We start from the raw sequence: 22,628 nt of genomic DNA on the forward strand, positions 1-22,628 counted from the left end.
ACTGGAGGATTGGAGGGAGGCAAATGTTGTACCCTCGTTCAAAAAAGGTTGTAGGGCTAGTCCGGGTAATTATAGACCAGTGTGCCTTACGTCTGTGGTGGGAAAACTGTTGGAAAAGATTCTTAGAGGTAGGATCTATAAGCATTTAGAGAATCATGGTCTGATCAGGGACAGTCAGCATGGCTTTGTGAAGGGCAGATCATATCTAACAAGCTTGATAGAGTTCCTTGAGGAGGTGACCAGGCATATAGATGAGGGTAGTGTAGTGGATGTGATCTATATGGATTTTAGTAAGGCATTTGACAAGGTTCCACACGGTAGGCTTATTCAGAAAGTTAGAAGTCCTGGGATCCAGGGAAGTTTGGCCAGGTGAATTCAGAATTGGCTTGCCTGCAGAAGGCAGAGGGTGGTGGTGGAGGGAGTACATTCAGATTGGAGGATTGTGACTAGTGGTGTCCCATAAGGATCTGTTCTGGGACCTCTACTTTTCGTGATTTTTATTAACAACCTGGATGTGGGGGTAGAAGGGTGGATTGGCAAGTTTGCAGATGACACAAAGGTTGGTGGTGTTGTGGATAGTGTAGAGGATTGTCAAATCCTGTGCAAGGCTTATTGAGAAAATAAGGAGGCATGGGATCCAAGGGGACATTGCTTTGTGGATCAGAACTGGCTTGCCCACAGAAGGCAAAGTATGGTTGTAGATGGGTCATATTCTGCATTGAGGTCGGTCACCAGTGGGGTGCCTCAGGGATCTGTTCTGGGACCCTTACTCTTTGTGATGCTTATTAATGACCTGGATGAGGAAATGGAGGGATGGGTTAGTAAGTTTGCTGATGATACAAAGGTTGGGGGTATTGTGGAGAGTGTGGATGGCTGTCAGAGGTTACAGCGGGACATTGATAGGATGCAAAGCTGGATTGAGAAGTGGCAGATATAGTTCAACCCAAATAAGTGTGAGGTGGTTTTTTTGGTCGGTCAAATATGATAGCAGAATATGGTATTAATTTTAAGACTCTTGGTAGTGTGAGGGATCAGAGGGATCTTGGGGTCCGAGTCCATAGGACGCTCAAAGCAACTGCACAGGTTGACTCTGTGGTTAAGAAGGCATATGATGTATTGGCCTTCATCAATTGTGGAATTGAATTTAGGAGCTGAGAGGTAATGTTGCAGCTATATAGGACCCTGGTCACACCCCACTTGGAGTACTGTGCTCAGTTCTGGTCGCCTCACTACAGGAAGGATGTGGAAGCCATAGAAAGCGTGCAGAGGAGGTTTACAAAGATGTTACCTGGATTAGGGAGCATGCCTTATGAGAATAGGTTGAGTGAACTCAGCCTTTTTTCCTTGAAGTGACGGAGGATGAGAGGTGACCTGATAGAGGTGTATAAGATGATGAGAGGCATTGATCATGTGGATAGTCAGAGGCTTTTTCCAGGGCTGAAATGGTTTCCACAAGAGGACACATGTTTAAGGTGCTCAGGAGTAGGTACAGAGGAGATGTCAGGGGTACGTTTTTTACTCAGAGTTATGAGTGCATGGAATGGGCTTCCGGCAACGGTGGTGGAGGCGGATACGATAGGGTCTTTTAAGAGACTTTTAGGTAGGTACATGGAGCTTAGTAAAATAGAGGGCTATAGGTAAGCCTAGTAATTTCTTAGGTAGGGACATGCTCTGCCACAGCAAACTGTTGAGGCCAGTTCATTGGCTATGTTTAAGAGGAAGTTAGATATGGCCCTTGTGGCTACAGGGGTCAGGGGGTATGGAGGGAAGGCTGGGTTCTGAGTTGGATGATCAGCCATGATCATAATAAATGGCGGTGCAGGCTCGAAGGGCCGAATGGCCTACTCCTGCACCTATTTTCTATGTTTCTATGTTTCTATGTTCAGCACAACTGTGTGGGCCGAAGGGCCTGTATTGTGCTGTAGGTTTTCTATGTCTCTAAAACTGTGTCAAACGCTCTCATCAAATTTTTTACTTTATTAGGTTTACCTAAAGAAATTCAGTCTAATCACGGAAGTAATTTTACATTTAGATTATTCCAGCAGGTAGTTTATGAACTAGGAACTAAACAAATTATGTCGTCCGCGTACCATCTGGAAACACAAGGACCTTTTGAAAGATTTCAGTCTACCCTAAAAAAAAAATTGACATACTGTGTTGAAAATTAAAAAGACTGGGATGAAGGTATCCATTTGCTTTTGTTCGCAGCAAGAGAATCGGTACAGGAAACACTGGGCTTTATCCCCTTTGAACTTGTATTTGGCTGTAGAGTGAGGGGACCTTTCACCTTGTTAAAGGAACAGTGGATTAATAAAGACTTGCATATCAATTTGTTAGATTATGTGCTGAACTTCAAGGACAGGCTGTAGAATGTTTGCAAATTAGCAAAACAAAACTTGAAAACAGCTCAAGGGAAAATGAAGCACTGGTTTGATAAACAAACTTGTCTGAGAAAATTTCAAGTAGGAGATAAGGTTTTAATACAGTTACCTACAAACTCCAACCCTCTTCAGGTGAGATTTTTAGGTCCTTCTGAGATTGAGTCTCAGGTGAATGATGTGAATTGCATAATCAAAACACCTGATTGTAAACAAAAAACACAGCTTTGTCATATCAATACGATAAAGCCTTATTATGAGAAAATGACCTTTGGTGAGACACATCCAGCAGCTGTGGTGGCTGTTGACAGCCGCAATGAGACTGAATACACTGGGAATGAAATAAATGACTCGTCTGAGACTGTTCGTAAGCCAAACATGGTCCCAGCTAGGTTAGTGAACTCGGTTGTTTTACAAAATATTGATAACAAGTTGGCACACTTACAACCACAGAAAAGGCAAGAAATGAAAGAATTGATTTTGAAGTTTAAAAATGTATTTCCTGATGTTCTGAATCGAACCACAGTCACGTCACATGATGTGGATGTTGGGGGATGCCAAACCGATTAAGCAACACACCTATCGCATGAACGTAGAAAAATGTAAATTGGCTGAGCAAGCAATTGAATATATGCTGGAAAATGGTATTATTAGGCCTTTAACTTCAAATTGGAGTTCACCTTGTGTTATGGTATCTAAACCCGATGGTAGCATTAGATTTTGCACTGACTATAGGACGGTGAATGTTGTAACAAAATCAGATGATTATCCCATCCCCAGGGTGGATGTTTGCATAGATAAGGTTGGAAAAGCTGAATTTCTTACAAAGATTGATTTGTTAAAAAGGTATTGGTGTGTTCCATTGATGGACGGAGGTAGAGAAATTTCTGCATATGTGACACCTTCTGGATTGTATGAGTACAATGTTTTGCTGCTTCAGATGAAAAATGCTCCAGGAACGTTCCAGAGAATGATTAATTTTGTAATTCGAGGGTTAGAACACACAGATGCCTATATTGATGATTTAGTCATGGAAATGACACTTGGGAATTTCATATCTCTGCAGTAGAAAAGCTGTTTGGTAAGTTTTCCCAGGGCAACCTTACAGTTATCTTAGCTAAGAGTGAATTTGGTCATGCCACTGTAACCTATCCTGGTTATATGGTGGGTCAAGGTGCTTTAGCTCCTTTTCAGGAAATTTCTGAAGTTCCCATTCCAACTGGGAAAAAGGCTCTCCGAAGATTTCTGGGAATGGTTGGATATTATAAGTTCTGTAACAACTTTGCGATATTGCTCTTCCTTTGACTAATCTCCTGAGGAAGGGTGAAAAGTTTGTTTGGATAGAACCTTGTCAGGAGGCATTTGATCAATTGAAAGCCATTTTATGTCATCAACCTACACTCAGGGTACCTGACTTTGCAAAGCCCTTCTCTATGGCTGTGGATGCCAGTGATGAAGCTGCAGGAGCAGTGTTATTACAAAGGGGGAATGGTGAGGTTGAACATCCTGTAGCTTACTTTTCAAGGACACTTAATGAACATCAAAGAAATTATTCCACCATAGAGAAAGAGTTATTGTCACTGATTCTAGCTTTGCAGCATTTTGATGTTTAAGTTTGCCCAGCTCAGGAACCACTTGTGGTTTATACAGATCACAAACCATTGGTGTTTTTGAGTAAGGTAAAGGACAAAAATACAAGATTGTCAAACTGGAGTTTGTTTTTGCAAGAATATAGTATGATAATTTACATTAAAGGCAGGGACAATATAATTGCAGATTGTCTTTCCAGATGTTAAGCTTGCAATTTATTTTTAAGAGTGAAGTGGAATCCAGTATTTGTATATACTTCTGCCATGTGTTATATGGTAACCATACATGTATTGTTTCACATACTGCAGTTTGCAGTTAAAAATTTGCTCCTCTAGATCAAAATTTCTGTTTTGGGGGAAGTGTTATGAACTCACAGGTTTTGTTTACTGTGGACTGTCACTTTAAAAGAGTGCTTCAGTGAGGCAGGACTATGATGTTGTTCACTGACTGACTCACAGCTTGTTCACCTTTAAAACACGGACAGACAGTCACAGAGAGAGAGGATAAACTGAACTTTCATTCTTTACCATCTCAAGCCACTAAGCCTTGTTCCCCTGAGCTCAATGGTTTGGGAGGTATATTTACACACGCAGACACATAACACAGTTAACTTTGTTTATCTTGGTTAAGTTACTATATTATAAGTAGATATTAATAAAGATAGTGGTTTTAACATCAAAACCAGACTCCAGTATGAACTCTATTGGTGCTGGTTTGATTTTAAAGTGTTACAGTTTTAGATAGCAATCTTGTCGTGAGAGGCCCCTTGGGTAACAGTGACCATAATATGGTGGAATTCTTCATTAAGATGGAGAGTGACATAGTTAATTAGAAACAAAGGCTCTGAACTTAAAGAAGGGTAACTTTGAAGGTATGAGACGTGAATTAGCTAAGATAGACTGGCAAATGACACTTAAAGGGCTGACGGTGGATATGCAATGGCAAGCATTTAAAGATCGCATGGATGAACTACAACAATTGTTCATCCCAGTTTGGCAAAAGAATAAATCAAGGAAGGTAGTGCACCCGTGGCTGACAAGAGAAATTAGGGATAGTATCAATTCCAAAGAAGTAGCATACAAATTAGCCAGAGAAAGTGGCTCACCTGAGGACTGGGAAAAATTCAGAGTTCAGCAGAGGAGGACAAAGGGCTTAATTAGGAAGGGGAAAAAAGATTATGAGAGAAAACTGGCAGGGAACATAAAAACGGACTGTAAAAGCTTTTATAGATATGTAAAAAGGAAAAGACTGGTAAAGACAAATGTAGGTCCCCTACAGACAGAAACAGGTGAATTGATTATGGGGAGCAAGGACATGGCAGACCAATTGAATAATTACTTTGGTTCTGTCTTCACTAAGGAGGACATAAATAATCTTCCGGAAATAGTAGGGGACCGAGGGTCCAGTGAGATGGAGGAACTGAGCGAAATACATGTTAGTAGGGAAGTGGTGTTAGGTAAATTGAAGAGATTAAAGGCAGCTAAATCCCCAGGGCCAGATGGTCTGCATCCCAGAGTGCTTAAGGAAGTAGCCCAAGAAATAGTGGATGCATTAGTGATAATTTTTCAAAACTCTTTAGATTCTGGACTAGTTCTTGAGGATTGGAGGGTGGCTAATGTAACCCCACTTTTTAAAAAAGGAGGGAGAGAGAAACCAGGGAATTATAGACCGGTTAGCCTAACATCGGTGGTGGGGAAACGGCTGGAGTCAGTTATCAAGGATGTGATAACAGCACATTTGGAAAGCGGTGAAATGATCGGACAAAGTCAGCATGGATTTGTGAAAGGAAAATCATGTCTGACGAATCTCATAGAATTTTTTGAGGATGTAACTAGTAGAGTGGATAGGGGAGAACCAGTGGCTTTTGACAAGGTCCCATACAGGAGATTGGTGTGCAAACTTAAAGCACACGGTATTGGGGGTAAGGTATTGATGTGGATAGAGAATTGGTTGGCAGACAGGAAGCAAAGAGTAGGAATAAACGGGACCTTTTCAGAATGGCAGGCAGTGACTAGTGGGGTACCACAAGGCTCAGTGCTGGGACCCCAGTTGTTTACAATATATATTAATGACTTGGATGAGGAAATTAATGCAGCATCTCCAAGTTTGTGGATGACACGAAGCTGGGCGGCAGTGTTAGCTGTGAGGAGGATGCTAAGAGGATGCAGGGTGACTTGGATAGGTTAGGTGAGTGGGCAAATTCATGGCAGATGAAATTTAATGTGGATAAATGTGAAGTTATCCACTTTGGTGGCAAAAACAGGAAAACAGATTATTATCTGAATGGTGGCCGATTGGGAAAAGGGGAGGTGCAACGAGACCTGGGTGTCATTATACACCAGTCATTGAAAGTGGGCATGCAGGTACAGCAGGCAGTGTAAAAGGCGAATGGTATGCTGGCATTTATAGCAAGAGGATTCGAGTACAGGAGCAGGGAGGTACTACTGCAGTTGTACAAGGCCTTGGTGAGACCACACCTGGAGTATTGTGTGCAGTTTTGGTCCCCTAATCGAACCATAGAACCATAGAAACTACAGCACAGAAACAGGCCTTTTGGCCCTTCTTGGCTGTGCTGAACCATTTTCTACCTAGTCCCACTGGCCTGCACACAGACCATATACCTCCATACACCTCCCATCCATGTATCTGTCCAATTTATTCTTAAATGTTAAAAAAGAACCCACATTTACCACCTCGTCTGGCAGCTCATTCCATACTCCCACCACTCTCTGTATGAAGAAGCCCCCACTAATGTTCCCTTTAAACTTTTCCCCCCTCACCCTTAACCCATGTCTTCTGGTTCTTTTTTCTCCCCTTGCCTCAGTAGAAAAAGCCTGCTTGCATTCACTTTATCTATACCCATCATAATCTGAGGAAAGACATCCTTGCCATAGAGGGAGTACAAAGAAGGTTCACCAGATTGATTCCTGGGATGGCAGGACTTTCATATGAAGAAGGACTGGATGAACTAGGCTTGTACTCGTTGGAATTTAGATGATTGAGGGGGGTTTTGATTGAAACGTATAAAATCCTAAAGGGATTGGACAGGCTAGATGCAGGAAGATTGTTCCCAATGTTGGGAAAGTCCAGAACGAGGGGTCACGGTTTGAGGATAGAGGGGAAGCCTTTTAGGACCGAGATTAGGAAAAACTTCTTCACACAGAGAGTGGTGAATCTGTGGAATTCTCTGCCACAGGAAACAGTTGAGGCCAGTTCATTGGCTATATTTAAGAGGGAGTTGGATATGGCCCTTGTGGCTAAAGGGATCAGGGGGTATGGAGGGAAGGCTGGTGCAGGGTTCTGAGTTGGATGATCAGCCATGATCATACTGAATGGTGGTGCAGGCTCGAAGGGCCGAATGGCCTACTCCTGCACCTATTTTCTATGTTTCTATGTTTAACAGGAGAAAATCCAGGAATCTGAGATGTAAAGGGACTTGGGAGACCTTGTGCAGAACACCCTAAAGGTTAACTTGCAGGTTGAGTTGGTGGTTAGGAAGGCAAATGCCATGTTAGCATTCATTTAAAGAGGTCTAGAATACAGGAGCAGGGATGTGGTGCTGAGGATTTGTGAGGCACTGGTGAGGCCTCACCTTGAGTATTGGGAACAGTTTTGGGCCCCTCATCTTAGAAAAGATGTGCTGACATTGGAGAGGGTTCAGAGGAGGTTCACAAGGATGATTGCAGGAATGAAAGGGTTATCATACAAGGACTGTTTGATGACTCTGGGTCTGTACTCATTGGAATTTAGAAGGATGAGGGGGGACTTTAAGACTCCCTGAAAATAACCATTCTTGCAGAGTACCAGTGTGGGTCAGACGATAGTGTTGGTCCGTGATTGAAGTTTGTGGGAGAGGAAAATCGGCACTAGCACAGAAGGGGAGTTGAAACCTAGTTGAGGTGAGATGAGGAGGAATTTCTCAGACAGAGGGTGGTGAATCTGTGAAATTCATTGCAATAGACAGCTGTGGAGGCCAAGTTATTGGGAATATTTAAAGCAGAGCTTGATAGATCCATGATCAGGCGGGACATCATAGGATACAGGGAGAAGCCAGGACAATTGGGCTGAGAGGGACTGGTGGAACAGACTGGATGGGTCAAATGGCCTACTTCTGCTCCTATGTCGTATGGTCTTGTGATCTTATGGTACCGACCATTCATGGGCTTGGTGAATGAGGTTAGGATTGAAGGAGCGAGTGGTCTGCACTTCTTGTGCTGTCATATTTCACACCAAGGTCATGAACTAATGGAGGTAAGCAGACACTACTAAGACTCTGACCATTTGCAAAGAAAAACTTTATTTTTCAGTTTACCAATCACTCTAATATATTGATGGCAGGTCCTATCTCTTACACCCATCCAGCTTTCTTACTCAACTCTATCCATCTATTGATGGAAAGCCTGGGCTTCCTGGCCATCCTTGATGATGACATTCCGAAAAAAAGTCAATAGAGGTTTCTGGCCCCTTTCAACTGAGGATTTCATGAAGCCTCCATAGCGCTTGTCTTTGAGTGGGGAACTCCACTGAAAGTGACCGAATTTGTACTTCTCCGCATCCTTCTTCACACCTTCCTCAGGCAGGCCACCCTTTAGCCTTTCCTGGAGCATGTCTTCTTGGTTGATGAAATACATGTTGTCCTTCGGACCCCTGCCCCATCGGAAATGGATCATTTTGTAATTCTTCTTATCCTTCTTGGTGTCTCCATGGAGATCCAAGTCATGCACTTCTAACATCCCTGCTCGGTAGTCAAAGTTGACAGATTCTTTGTTCTTGACTTCTGGCCCCACGTACTCCGGTAGCTCATTTTCACGGATTGTTGGGGGAACTTTGACGGGCTTTCTCCTCCTGCCCTTTGGCTTTCCCCAACGGAAATGTTCCATTGGGTTGCACCATTTATCATTCTGCTTGGGAAACTGGGTGCCCTTGTCTTCACTTCCCCTCTTGGAGGCTTGTGCGTCTAGGTACGGGACCAGGACAAGTCTTCCTCTGACCCCTTCATCTTTTCGCTTGCTGACTGATAACTCTGTGCTGTCGTCTCGCTTCTTTCCAAACTTGTTCCAGAGGAAGTGACCCATGACATAATTCCGGATGTTCTCTTCGATAGGCTGAAGCTGGCTGTTGCCAGGGTAGATTGGGGATTCCATGTTCTCGTCCACTTTGCAGCCATCAATACATTCCTGCAGACAAGTGAAAAGGTAGATCACATTCCCCTCTGTAGCGCCCAGCAAACTATTCGGAAGAAAACTTGGTATTAGACAAGGGAGTCATGTAGAGAGTGTCCCTGCAGGAAGTGGGTGGGTGGAGGTAACCGCTTGTTTGTGTAGGATCCTATTGAAGATGATGGATGTTATGGAGAATGATGTGCTGCGTACGGCGGCCTGTGGGGTGGTAGGTAAGGGGAAGAGGAACCCGTTACGATGGTGGGGGATACAGTGAGGGCACAGTTTAAGGTGAGATGTGTATTGGAATTATTGTCACATGTACATAGATACAGTGAAAAGCTTCTCTTGCAAACTGTTCATATAGATCAGACTATTACAAGTGTGACGAGGTAGAACAAGGGAGCACAGAACATAGAAACCTACAGCACAGTACAGGCCCTTCGGCCCACAATGTTGTGCTGACCATGTATCCCACTCTACAAACTGTCTCCAATTTCCCTACCGCATAGCCCTCTATTTTTCTAAGCTCCATGTACCTATCTGAGAGGTTCCTTAAAGACCCTATTGTACCCACTTCCACCACCACCGCCGGTGGTGCATTACACACACCCACTACTCTCTGTGTGAAAACCTACCCCTGACATCCCCTCAGAACCTACTTCCAAGCACCTTAAAACTGTGCCCTCTCATGTTAGTCATTTCAGCCCTGGGGAAAAGCCTCTGGCTATCCACATGATCAATGCCTCTCATCATCTTATACACATCTGTCAGGTCACTTCTCATCCTCTGTTGCTCCAAGGAGAAAAGGCCAAGTTCACTCAACCATAATTTACATATTACTATTTAACTATTTATGGTTTTATTACTATTTATTATTATGGTGCAACTGTAACAAAAACCAATTTCTCCCGGGATCAATAAAGTATAACTATGACTATGACTATGACTCTAAAGTATGCTCCCCAATTCAGGCAGTACTTATTTCTTGAACCTTTTGCAATCTTTCCTTTCCTTCTTAACTAGATTTTCTACATCCCTTGTACACTATAGTTCCTGTACCCTACCATCCTTTCCCTGTCTCATTGGAACATACCTATGCAGAACTCCATGCAAATATCCCCTGAACATCGGCCACATTTCTGCTGCACATTTCCCTGAGAACATCTGTTCCCAATTTATGCTTCCAAGTTCCTGCTGATAGCTTCATATTTCCCCTTACTCCAATTAAATGTTTTTCTAACTTGTCTGCTCCTATCCCTCTCCAATGCTATGGTAAAGGAGATAGAATTGTGGTCACTATCTCCAAAGTGCTCTCCCACTGAGAGACCTGACACCTGACCAGGTTCATTTCCTAATATCACATATTATGTCAGGAAAGCTTCCTGAACACACCTAACAAACTCCACCCCATCTAAACCCCTCACTCTAGGGAAATGCCAATCAACATTGGGGAAATTAAAATCTCCCACCACAACAACCCTGTTATTATTGCACTGTTCCAGAATCTGTCTCCCTCTCTGCTCCTTGCTGTTACTATTAGGTGATCTCTAAAAATCACCCAGTAGAGTTATTGACCCTTTTCTGTTTCTAACTTCCACCCACAGAGACACAGTAGACAATCTCTCCATGTCTTCCTCCATTTCTGCATAACAAAGTAGATTGTAAGGTTTTTCCAGTGAGGTTGGGTTCAATCAATAGTTCCTTTTAATATCAGAGAATGTATACAATATACAACCAGAAATTCTCACGCTCTGCAGACATCTTCGAAACAGAACTATCTCCAAAGAGTGAATGACAGAAAAATCGTAAGAACTCCAAAGCCCCCTGCCCTCTCCCATGACAGGCAGGAGCAAGCAGCATCCACCCTCCCCTACTTACTCCAGCTTAAAGCATCGCATTCCCACCACCTACCGTGCAAGCAACATCACAGCCTCCAAAGAAAGACCATGATCTTCAGTACATCAAAAACTAACTGTTCATTCCAACAGTTGAACATCCCACAGGCTCTGTCTCTTACGAACGAGAGAGGGACAGGTTTCACTCCTCCCACAGCGACAGGGGAGACAACAGTCACTACTTTCATGTTACAGTCAGTCTGAAGTGTTGCTTTTTATTTTGAGTTCCCCGATTCAAGAATCTCTCTCTCTGTCTCTCTCCCACACTTCTCTCAGAGAGAAGGAAAGGGAGAAGGTGAGGGAGACACTGCCTCAGAGAAGGGAAGGTCAGAGTGAATTTTAAAGACCCAGCACAGATGAGAGCTGGGATCAGAGTGAGATGAGGGGAAGAGGGGAAGAGGGCTGGTATTTGGAGAAGAAGGTCTGAGAAACTGAGTAGGAGTGCGACAGAAACCATTTTGAAGGTTTAGTTTTTTCATCGGAGTTAAGAGAGGCGGGACTGCGCAGGCGTGTGACGTCAGGCAGTGAAGAGCGGAAGATTTAAAAGGAACACAGCCTTGTACAGCGGGTAGTGTCGTTTTGTGGGCAGCGGAGTAAACTTGGAGCAGAGTGAAGGCCTAAGGGCTTTGGGTCAATGGGCTTACGTGGAAACTGGCAAGGCGAAGTAGGTTTGGTTTTCAATTTTCCCTGTTATTTGAGGAGAGGGGGAAGTATGAGTGTGAGGGCAGCTTGCTGTTCTCGGTGTCTGATGTGGGAGGCCCTGGAGTCTCCAAGCCTCCCGGACGTCCACATCTACGCCAGGTGCACCGAGGTGCAGCTCCTAAGGGACCGCGTTAGGGAACTGGAGCTGCAGCTCGATAACCTTCGTCTGGTCAGGGAGAGTGAGGAGTTGATAGGTGTTACAGGCAGGTGGTCACACCGGGGCCACGGGAGGCAGACAAGTGGGTCACAGTTAGGAGGGGGAAGGGGAAGAGTCAGATAATAGAAAGTACCCCGGTGGCTGTGCCCCTTGACAATAAGTACTCCTGTTTGAGTACTGTTGGGGGGACAGCTTACCTTAGCGCTGCTTCCTGCACACATGCTGAGCTCGTTGACTTCATTAACTTTGACTCCAACCTTCACCCTGCCCTCAAGTTTACCTGGTCCATTTCCAACACCTCCCTCCCCCTTCTTGATCTTTCTGTCTCTATCTCTGGAGACAGCTTATCTACTGATGTCTACTATAAACCTACGGACTCTCACAGCTATCTGGACTATTCCTCTTCTCACCCTGTCTCTTGCAAAAATGCCATCCCCTTCTCGCAATTCCTCCGTCTCCGCCGCATCTCCTCTCAGGATGAGGTATTTCATTCCAGGATGAGGGAGATGTTTTCCTTTTTTAAAGAAAGGGGCTTCCCTTCCTCCACCATGAACTCTGCTCTCAAATGCATCTCCCCCATTTCATGCACATCTGCTCTCACCCCATCCTCCTGCCACCCCAGTAGGAATAGGGTTCCCCTTGTCCTCACCTACCACCCCACCAGCCTCCGTGTCCAACATATAATTCTCCGTAACTTCCGCCACCTCCAATGGGATCCCACCACTAAGCACATCTTTCCCTCCCCCACCTCTCTGCTTTCCGCAGGGATCGCTCCCTTGTCCATTTGTCCCCCCATCTCTCCCCACCGATCTCCCTCCTGGCCCTTAACCTTGTAAGTGGAACAAGTGCTACATATGCCCTTACACTTCCTCCCTCAATACCATTCAGGGCCCCAGACTGTCCTTCCAGGTGAGGCGACACTTCACCTGTGAGTTGGCTGGGGTGATATACTGCGTCCGGTGCTCCCGATGTGGCCTTCCATATATTGGCGAGACCCAAAGCAGACTAGGAGACCGCTTTGCTGAATACCTATGCTCTGTTCGCCAGAGAAAGTAGGATCTCCCAGTGGCCACACATTTTAATTCCACGTCCCATTCCCATTCTGATATGTCTATCCACGGCCTTCTCTACTGTAAAGATGAAGCCACACTCAGGTTGGAGGAACAACACCTTATATTCCATCTGGGTAGCCTCCAACCAGATGGCATGAACATTGACTTCTCAAACTTCTGCTAATGCCCCACCTCCACCTCGTACCCCATCCGTTATTTATTTATTTATATAACACATTCTTTTTCTCTCTCTCCTTTTTCTCCCTCTGTCCCTCTCACTGTACCCCTTGCCCCCCTGGGTTTCCCCCTCCCCCTTTTCTTTCTCCTTGGGCCTCCTGTCCCATGATCCTCTCATATCCCTTTTGCCAATCAACTGTCCAGCTCTTGGCTCCATCCCTCCCCCTCCTGTCTTCTCCTATCATTTTGGATCTCCCCCTCCCCCTCCCACTTTCAAATCTCTTACTAGCTCTTCCTTCAATTAGTCCTGACGAAGGGTCTCGGCCCGAAACGTCAACTGTACCTCTTCCTAGAGATGCAAATTGGATTAGACATTGGCTTTGTGGGAGAAGCCAGAGATTGATAGTAGAGGGTTGCCTCCCTAACTGGAGTCCTGAGACTAAGTGGAGTGCCACAGAGGTCAGTTCTGGGTCTGTTGTTGTTATCATCTTTATCAACAATCTGGATGGATCAGCAGATTTGCAGATGATACCAGTGAGGAAGGCTATCATGCAGAGAAATCTGGATCAGTTGGAAAAATGGGCTGAAAGATGGCAGATTAATGCAGATGGGTGTGAAGTGTTTCACTTCAGTAGGATTAACCAGGGTAGGACTTACACAGTGGAGTGTGATAGAACAAAAGGATCTGGGAATATAGGTCCATAATTCATTAAAAATGGCATCATAGGCGGCTTTAAGCATCTGGGGGCCCGTTTGCAGAGTTAATGTGGGGCCCTACCCCCGCTTCCCAAGAAAAAAGAAAGAAAAAAAGTGAATATTCAAGTTGGTTTGCATCAATAATGGTATAATTTCGGACTTAAATGTTGATGCATTATATGCACTTTCAGCATAGTGGACAGACAGTTCAACATAATCCGAACAATTCTCTTAATTAAAAACTGAAACAATGACATTTTTTGCTTTGGAGTGAGAAGCCTCACCCTTTTCAGCAACTAGTCTGCATTGAACTGCATTGTTAGGTATCAGCTGACATAAGAACAGCTTAAACAATTTCCCTCTAATTAATTAACAACAAAAGCAATGTCATATTTAATGAAAATTCACACTTTATTTATTCAATAAACAGTGTCTGAAAGTTACCTACTGGAAGTTTACAACAAACTGCGTCTGACCCTCTTTCAGCACCACGGACAGCTCACTTAAGGCCTGTAGAGCGAACAGGAGGGGAGTGAGAGAGAGAGAAAGGGGACGCTTGCGGGAGAGAGAAATTACCATTTCTGGAAACGCCGCCAAATCGCCTATACACATTTTGAGTGAAATACGTGGTTTATTTTATTATTTTAATTATAAACTTTATTTCTGCTGAAAAGGTGTTAAAAGACCTACCACTAGAACTTCACCACCCTCCTGTGCTTGAGTGCTGAGAATGCTTTAATGAGCTCATCTTTGTCCAGCGATCTTGTTATTTCATGCTCAATTGATATCTGAGCAGGAGCTGACAGATGCTCCTGGAGCAAGGTTGTCCTCAGGTGCATTTTGATGAGCTTTAGCCTCGAAAATCTTCTCTCTCCACTCGCTACAGTCACAGGCACTGTCAGCATGAGCCTTAGAGCAATGGTGAGGTTAGGATACAGTTCAACCAGATTGTTGCTGTAAATGTAGCTCAGAATCTACAGGCCAGTGGTTTCTTTTGCAGGCACGGCACTGACAGCAGCCGACACCTCGCGGAAAAGGTCCTCAGCACCCACATCACCAAGTGTCCTCTCCATGTTTACGCAGCTGTCTTTCAGTGTGCGACTTTGCGTGGCTTTTTTCATTTCCTCTCTTCCATAAATGAAGCCAAACAGACTGTAAAATGAGTCTATCAGCTTGAAACGCTCACTAATGCCTGTGATGGCAGAGTCCACTAGTGGAAGGAAAATTTCTCTCTTGTACCGTTCCTCGGGTGCCACTGTCAGGGAAGGATCTGCACTTTGGGACTCGTACTGGAACTGGCATTTTGGTTTTCTGATTCATGCAGAAGGAAAGACCATTGGCATCCCTATCTCTTCAGCAATGTCCCTGGCATCTGTTTGGGTGGATGAAAGGCCGTTCTCTCTGTATTCCTTGAGAAATTTCAGAACATATTCCACCTCGCGCTGTAGCACATCGATTCCCACTTGTGGGCTCTGGGACAGCTTGCTGACACGATTCACCTCATGTAAAACGTTGTACCAGATGAAAACAGTCAGCAGGAATTTCCATGACGTGATCTCCTGTTCTAGGCCTCTGGCTGCAGATGTGGTTTCACTGTCACCTTTCTATGTGGCATGTTCAATCAGTGACAGGAGCGCATTGCCGACACCGGGAAGCTGGTAGCGCAGAACTTTCACACTTTCCACGCGGCACTCCCATCACATGTTGGATATGGCCTTGAGGGTCATCTGTGGCACGTTCTCCTTGAAAAGCTCCCATCTCTGTGTCGATGAGCTGAATAGTGTGTATAGACGTTGCAGCACCCCAAGGAAGCTCACAGACTTCACTGTTGATTTTGCAGCATCAACAATGACTAGGTTTAGGCTGTAGCTGGCGCATGGCATGAACAGTGCTTGCTTGTTAATATCTAGCACCCTCTTCTGCACCCCGCTATTTCCCCCCCGCGTATTGCTCCCGTTATCATATGCCTGCCCCCTGCATTTTGAGTTATTTAATCCTAACTTCTCCATATGCGTTAAGAAAACGTCGGTTAGGCCTGCACCTGTTGTGTCAGGCACTGGTAGGAAACCGACAAAATGCTCACTAACAGTAGCTCCGACATTTACTTGGCATGTGACAATGCGCAGTGTCACAGAGAGCTGCTCTATGTGTGCAGCGTCAGTGGTGCAGTCCATTATCACCGAGTAGTAACGTGATTGTTTTACTCTCTCTGTTATCGCTTCCAGTGTCTTGTCTCCAAAAAGTGTGATTAACTCACTTTGTATGGTTTTCCCCATGTAGTGGTCAGCAATCTCTTTTTTCTCTGCTCGTCTGACATGTTCGCTCATCACTGGGTCGAACTCGGCAAGAAGCTCCACCAGACCGAGAAAGTTCCCATTACTTGGTTCATGTTGGGGGGAATTGTGGCCACGGAAAGCAAGGTTTCATTCTACAAGGTGACAGACTATGGCAATGAACCTCTTCATGACTGTAAAAGCTTTTATAGATATGTAAAAAGGAAAAGACTGATAAAGACAAATGTAGGTCCCCTGCAGACAGAAACAGGTGAATTGATTATGGGGAGCAAGGACATGGCAGACCAATTGAATAATTACTTTGGTTCTGTCTTCACTAAGGAGGACATAAATAATCTTCCAGAAATAGTAAGGGACAGAGGGTCCAGTGAGATGGAGGAACTGAGTGAAATACATGTTAGTAGGGAAGTGGTGTTAGGTAAATTGAAGGGATTGAAGGCAGATAAATCCCCAGGGCCAGATGGTCTGCATCCTAGAGTGCTTAAGGAAGTAGCCCAAGGAATAGTGGATGCATTAGTGATAATTTTTCAAAACTCGTTAGATTCTGGACTAGTTCCTGAGGATTGGAGGGTGGCTAATGTAACCCCACTTTTTAAAAAAGGAGGGAGAGAGAAACCGGGGAATTATAGGCCGGTTAGCCTAACGTCGGTGGTGGGGAAACTGCTGGAGTCAGTTATCAAGGATGTGATAACAGCACATTTGGAAAGCGGTGAAATGATCGGACAAAGTCAGCATGGATTTGTGAAAGGAAAATCATGTCTGACGAATCTCATAGAATTTTTTGAGGATGTAACTAGTAGAGTGGATAGGGGAGAACCAGTGGATGTGGTATATTTGGATTTTCAAAAGGCTTTTGACAAGGTCCCACACAGGAGATTAGTGTGCAAACTTAAAGCACACGGTATTGGGGGTAAGGTATTGGTGTGGGTGGAGAATTGGTTAGCAGACAGGAAGCAAAGAGTGGGAATAAACGGGACCTTTTCAGAATGGCAGGCGGTGACTAGTGGGGTACCGCAAGGCTCAGTGCTGGGACCCCAGTTGTTTACAATATATATTAATGACTTGGATGAGGGAATTAAATGCAGCATCTCCAAGTTTGCGGATGACACGAAGCTGGGTGGCAGTGTTAGCAGTGAGGAGGATGCTAAGAGGATGCAGGGTGACTTGGATAGGTTGGGTGAGTGGGCAAACTCATGGTAGATGCAATTTAATGTGGATAAATGTGAAGTTATCCACTTTGGTGGCAAAAATAAGAAAACAGATTATTATCTGAATGGTGGCCGATTAGGAAAAGGGGAGGTGCAACGAGACCTGGGTGTCATTATACACCAGTCATTGAAAGTGGGCATGCAGGTACAGCAGGCGGTGAAAAAGGCGAACGGTATGCTGGCATTTATAGCGAGAGGATTCGAGTACAGGAGCAGGGAGGTACTACTGCAGTTGTACAAGGCCTTGGTGAGACCACACCTGGAGTATTGTGTGCAGTTTTGGTCCCCTAATCTGAGGAAAGACATCTTTGCCATAGAGGGAGTACAAAGAAGGTTCACCAGATTGATTCCTGGGATGGCAGGTCTTTCATATGAAGAAAGACTGGATGAACTGGGCTTGTACTCGTTGGAATTTAGAAGATTGAGGGGGGATCTGATTGAAACGTATAAGATCCTAAAGGGATTGGACAGGCTAGATGCGGGAAGATTGTTCCCGATGTTGGGGAGGTCCAGAACGAGGGGTCACAGTTTGAGGATAGAGGGGAAGCCTTTTAGGACCGAGATTAGGAAAAACTTCTTCACACAGAGAGTGGTGAATCTGTGGAATTCTCTGCCACAGCAAACTGTTGAGGCCAGTTCATTGGCTATGTTTAAGAGGAAGTTAGATATGGCCCTTGTGGCTACAGGGGTCAGGGGGTATGGAGGGAAGGCTGGGGCGGGGTTCTGAGTTGGATGATCAGCCATGATCATAATAAATGGCGGTGCAGGCTCGAAGGGCCGAATGGCCTACTCCTGCACCTATTTTCTATGTTTCTATGTTTCTATGACATCATTCCAGTGTTTTTTTCCCCAAAATTTGTATTGCTTGGTACGTGCTGTCAATTGCTTGGTACGTGCTCCCGGGTGCCAGGGTCAAGGATGTCTCTGATCGATTGCATGACATTCTGAAGTGGGTGGGTGATCAGCCAGATGTCGTGGTGCACATCGGTACCAATGACGTAGCAAGGAAGAGTGAAGAGGTCCTGGACAGTGAGTATAGAGAGCTTGGTAGGAAGTTGAAAAACAGGACCTCGAGGGTGGTAATCTCAGGATTGCTACCTGTGCTAGGTGCCAGTGAGGGTAGGAATAGGATGCTCTGGAGGAGGAACAAGTGGCTGAGGAACTGGTGTAGGGGGCAGGGTTTCAGATTTCAGGATCATTGGGACCTCTTCTGGGGTAGGTGGGACCTGTACAAGAGAGACGGGTTACACTTGAACCACAGGGGGACCAATATCCTTTCAGGGAGGTTTGGGGGGAGGCTTTAAACTAGATTTGCAGGGGGATGGGAACCAGAGTGCCAGAGCTGACAGTGTAGCTGGGGTGAAAATAAATGATATTGAAAGTTTCAGCAAATCCGCTGATAGAAAGGTTGTGAGTGGTGGTAAAAATCTTCTGAGGTGTATATATTTCAATGCTAGGAGTATTGCGGGGAAGACGGATGAGTTGAGGGCGTGGATTGACACGTGGAATTATGATGTTGTAGCAATTAGTGAAACTTGGCTACAGGAGGGGCAGGACTGGCAGCTTAATATTCCAGGGTTCCAATGTTTCAGATGTGATCGAGGCAGAGGAATGAAAGTTGGGGGAGTAGCATTGCTTGTTAGGGAAAATATTACAGCAGTGCTCAGGCAGGACAGATTAGAGGGCTTGTCTACTGAGTCCTTATGGGTGGAGCTGAGAAACAGGAAAGGTATGGCCACATTAGTGGGATTGTATTACAGACCACCCAATAGTCAACGAGACTTGGAAGAGCAAATCTGCAGAGAGATAGCAGGCAACTGCAGGAAACATAAAGTTGTGGTGGTAGGGGATTTTAATTTTCCATACATTGATTGGGACTCCCATACTGTTAGGGGTCTAGATGGTTTAGAGTTTGTAAAATGTGTTCAGGAAAATTTTCTAAATCAGTATATAGAGGGACCAACTAGAGGGGATGCAATATGGATCTCCTGTTAGGAAACGAATTAGGGCAAGTGACAGAAGTCTGTGTAGGGGAGTACTTTGGTTCCAGTGATCATAACACCATTAGTTTCAATTTGATCATGGACAAGGATAGATCTGGTCCTAGGGTTGAGGTTCTGAACTGGAAGAAGGCCAAATTTGAAGAAATGAGAAAGGATCTAAAAAGCGTGGATTGGGACAGGTTGTTCTCTGGCAAAGATGTGATTGGTAGGAGGGAAGCCTTCAAAGGAGAAATTTTGAGAGTGCAGAGCTTGTATGTTCCTGTCAGGATTAAAGGCAAATTGAATAGGAATAAGGAACCTTGGTTCTCAAGGGATATTGCAACTCTGATAAAGAAGAAGAGGGAGTTGTATGAAATGTATAGGAAACAGGGGGTAAATCAGGTGCTTGAGGAGTATAAGAAGTGCAAGAAAATACTTAAGAAAGAAATCAGGAGGGCAAAAAGAAGACATGAGGTTGCCTTGCAGTCAAAGTAAAGGATAATCCAAAGAGCTTTTACAAGTATATTAAGAGCAAAAGGATTGTAAGGGATAAAATTGGTCCTCTTGAAGATCAGAGTGGTCGGCTTTGTGCGGAACCAAAGGAAATGGAGGAGATCTTAAATAGGTCTTTTGCGTCTGTATTTACTAAGGAAGCTGGCATGAAATCTATGGAATTGAGGGAATCAAGTAGTGAGACCATGGAAACTGTACAGATTGAAAAGGAGGAGGTGCTTGCTGTCTTGAGGAAAATTAAAGTGGATAAATCCCCGGGACCTGACAGAGTGTTCCCTCGGACCTTGAAGGAGACTAGTGTTGAAATTGCGGAAGCCCTGGCAGAAATATTTAAAATGTCGCTGTCTCCGGGGGAAGTGCCGGAGGATTGGAGAGTGCCTCATGTTGTTCCGTTGTTTAAAAAAGGATCGAAAAGTAATCCGGGAAATTATAGGCCGGTGAGTTTAACGTCAGTAGTAGCTAAGTTATTGGAGGGAGTACTAAGAGACAGAATCTACAAGCATTTGGATAGACAGGGGCTTATTAGGGAGAGTCAACATGGCTTTGTGCGTGGTAGGTCATGTTTGACCAATCTGTTGGAGTTTTTCGAGGAGGTTACCAGGAAAGTGGATGAAGGGAAGGCAGTGGATATTGTCTACATGGACTTCAGTAAGGCCTTTGACAAGGTCCCGCATGGGAGGTTAGTTAGGAAAATTCAGTCGCTAGGTATACATGGAGAGGTGGTAAATTGGATTAGACATTGGCTCGATGGAAGAAGCCAGAGAGTGGTGGTAGAGAATTGCTTCTCTGAGTGGAGGCCTGTGACTAGTGGTGTGCCACAGGGATCAGTGCTGGGTCCATTGTTATTTGTCATCTATATCAATGATCTGGATGATAATGTGGTAAATTGGATCAGCAAGTTTGCTGATGATACAAAGATTGGAGGTGTAGTAGACAGTGAGGAAGGTTTTCAGAGCCTGCAGAGGGACTTGGACCAGCTGGAAAAATGGGCTGAAAAATGGCAGATGGAGTTTAATACTGACAAGTGTGAGGTATTGCACGTTGGAAGGACAAACCAAGGTAGAACATACAGGGTTAATGGTAAGGCACTGAGGAGTGCAGTGGAACAGAGGGATCTGGGAATACAGATACAAAATTCCCTAAAAGTGTCATCACAGGTAGATAGGGTTGTAAAGAGAGCTTTTGGTACATTGGCCTTTAGTAATCGAAGTATTGAGTATAAGAGCTGGAATGTTATGATGAGGTTGTATAAGGCATTGGTGAGGCCGAATCTGGAGTATTGTGTTCAGTTTTGGTCACCAAATTACAGGAAGGATATAAATAAGGTTGAAAGAATGCAGAGAAGGTTTACAAGGATGTTGCCGGGACTTGAGAAACTCAGTTACAGAGAAAGGTTGAATAGGTTAGGACTTTATTCCCTGGAGCATAGAAGAATGAGGGGAGATTTGATAGAGGTATATAAGATTATGATGGGTATAGATAGAGTGAATGCAAGCAGGCTTTTTCCACTGAGGCAAGGGGAGAAAAAAACCAGAGGACATGGGTTAAGGGTGAGGGGGGAAAAGTTTAAAGGGAACATTAGGGGGAGCTTCTTCACACAGAGAGTGGTGGGAGTATGGAATGAGCTGCCAGACGAGGTGGTAAATGCGGGTTCTTTTTTAGCATTTAAGAATAAATTGGACAGATACATGGATGGGAGGTGTATGGAGGGATATGGTCCGTGGGCAGGTCAGTGGGACTCGGCAGAAAATGGTTCGGCACAGCCAAGAAGGGCCAAAGGGCCTGTTTCTGTGCTGTAGTTTCTATGGTTCTATGGTTCCAATGGCACTGTGCGTTCTTAAGATTCCAGCTTGCGCCAGCTATCCATGTTGGCACGGTGCGCATTTGATTTCTCATGATCCTGGAGTGTGAGAGTGAGTCGCTTCCACACTCTGAAACCTCCGCAAGCGAGACTGTGATTTTGCTTGCCAAATAGGCTACAGCAGAAACAGAAGATTGAATCAGATGATTCTGAGTTGTGACAACAGACCAAATTATCAGAAGATTGATGCTGATAAGAGGACAATGGGGGAACATTCAGAAATGTTAATGAGAGACGAGAGGGATTAACGGAAAGGAGATACAGTTCCAAGTATTGTCAGAGACAGGTGGCTTTGAACCCTGAACTGTTTGAAGTTTGATGGACAGGCGATACCCCAGGAGGGGGATAAAAGGAACAGGTTCGCTAAGGCAAGAGACACCACGACACCACGAGGTAACGAGACCCTGGAAGCGGTGTGCCCCCACAAGTTGCTGGGAGTTTTGGAGGTCTGCTCGCGGGACCAGCCATAGACGCACAGGGTGGAAAGATATGGTCGGCGGGAACCTGGTGTGTGTGTCCGCCCTTGCCTGGGTGCCGGGTTCACCGCAGAAGAACAATCGTATCTGGAACGGAGGGATCACAGTCGGTGACCTCAGAAGACATTACAAAGGGCTCGCCCGAAAGCTAACTGCGAGGAATATTGAAGGTCTGTTTGGAATCCGATTTGCATATTCATTCGTTCTCTCTCTCCCTCCCCAACGGCAGGACGGCGGTTACTGCGAACTGAACTAAATTGAACTGAACTCTGTGTCACTTGAGACTGATCATTTTACCCCTAGACTGCGATAGAGCTTGATTGATCCTATTATCCTAGTTCTGTGTACATATGTGTTTATTCATTGCTAACCTGTTGCATTTATATCCTTACTATTAGAGTACTGTGTTGCTTATTTCTTTAATAAAACTTTCTTAGTTCCAGTAATCCAGACTCCAACTAAGTGGTCCATTTCTGCTGGCTTGG

At 44.8% G+C, this 22,628-nt stretch overlaps 1 protein-coding gene across 1 annotated transcript; it reads right to left on the bottom strand.

Annotated features, from left to right (window-relative positions):
* Positions 1 to 8,353: 8,353 nt before the first annotated feature.
* Positions 8,354 to 14,882, bottom strand: pomca (proopiomelanocortin a). The gene is made up of 2 exons (XM_063056029.1): positions 14,788 to 14,882; positions 8,354 to 9,197 (listed from the first exon to the last, which is right to left on the bottom strand). The coding sequence occupies exons 1-2, from the start codon at positions 14,880 to 14,882 to the stop codon at positions 8,354 to 8,356; spliced, it is 939 nt and encodes a 312-aa protein (XP_062912099.1).
* Positions 14,883 to 22,628: the final 7,746 nt, after the last annotated feature.

This window comes from Mobula hypostoma, chromosome 8, assembly GCF_963921235.1.
Source record: "Mobula hypostoma chromosome 8, sMobHyp1.1, whole genome shotgun sequence".
NCBI lineage: Eukaryota > Metazoa > Chordata > Chondrichthyes > Myliobatiformes > Myliobatidae > Mobula > Mobula hypostoma.

Bases quoted from the DNA above. Each gene is read 5' to 3' on its own strand.
- pomca (XM_063056029.1), bottom strand. From the start codon at position 14,882: ATGGAGAGGACACTTGGTGATGTGGGTGCTGAGGACCTTTTCCGCGAG. The intron at 9,198-14,787 runs GTAGATTCTGAG...TCTTCCGAATAG, and splicing joins GCAAAAGAAACCACTGGCCT to TTTGCTGGGCGCTACAGAGG.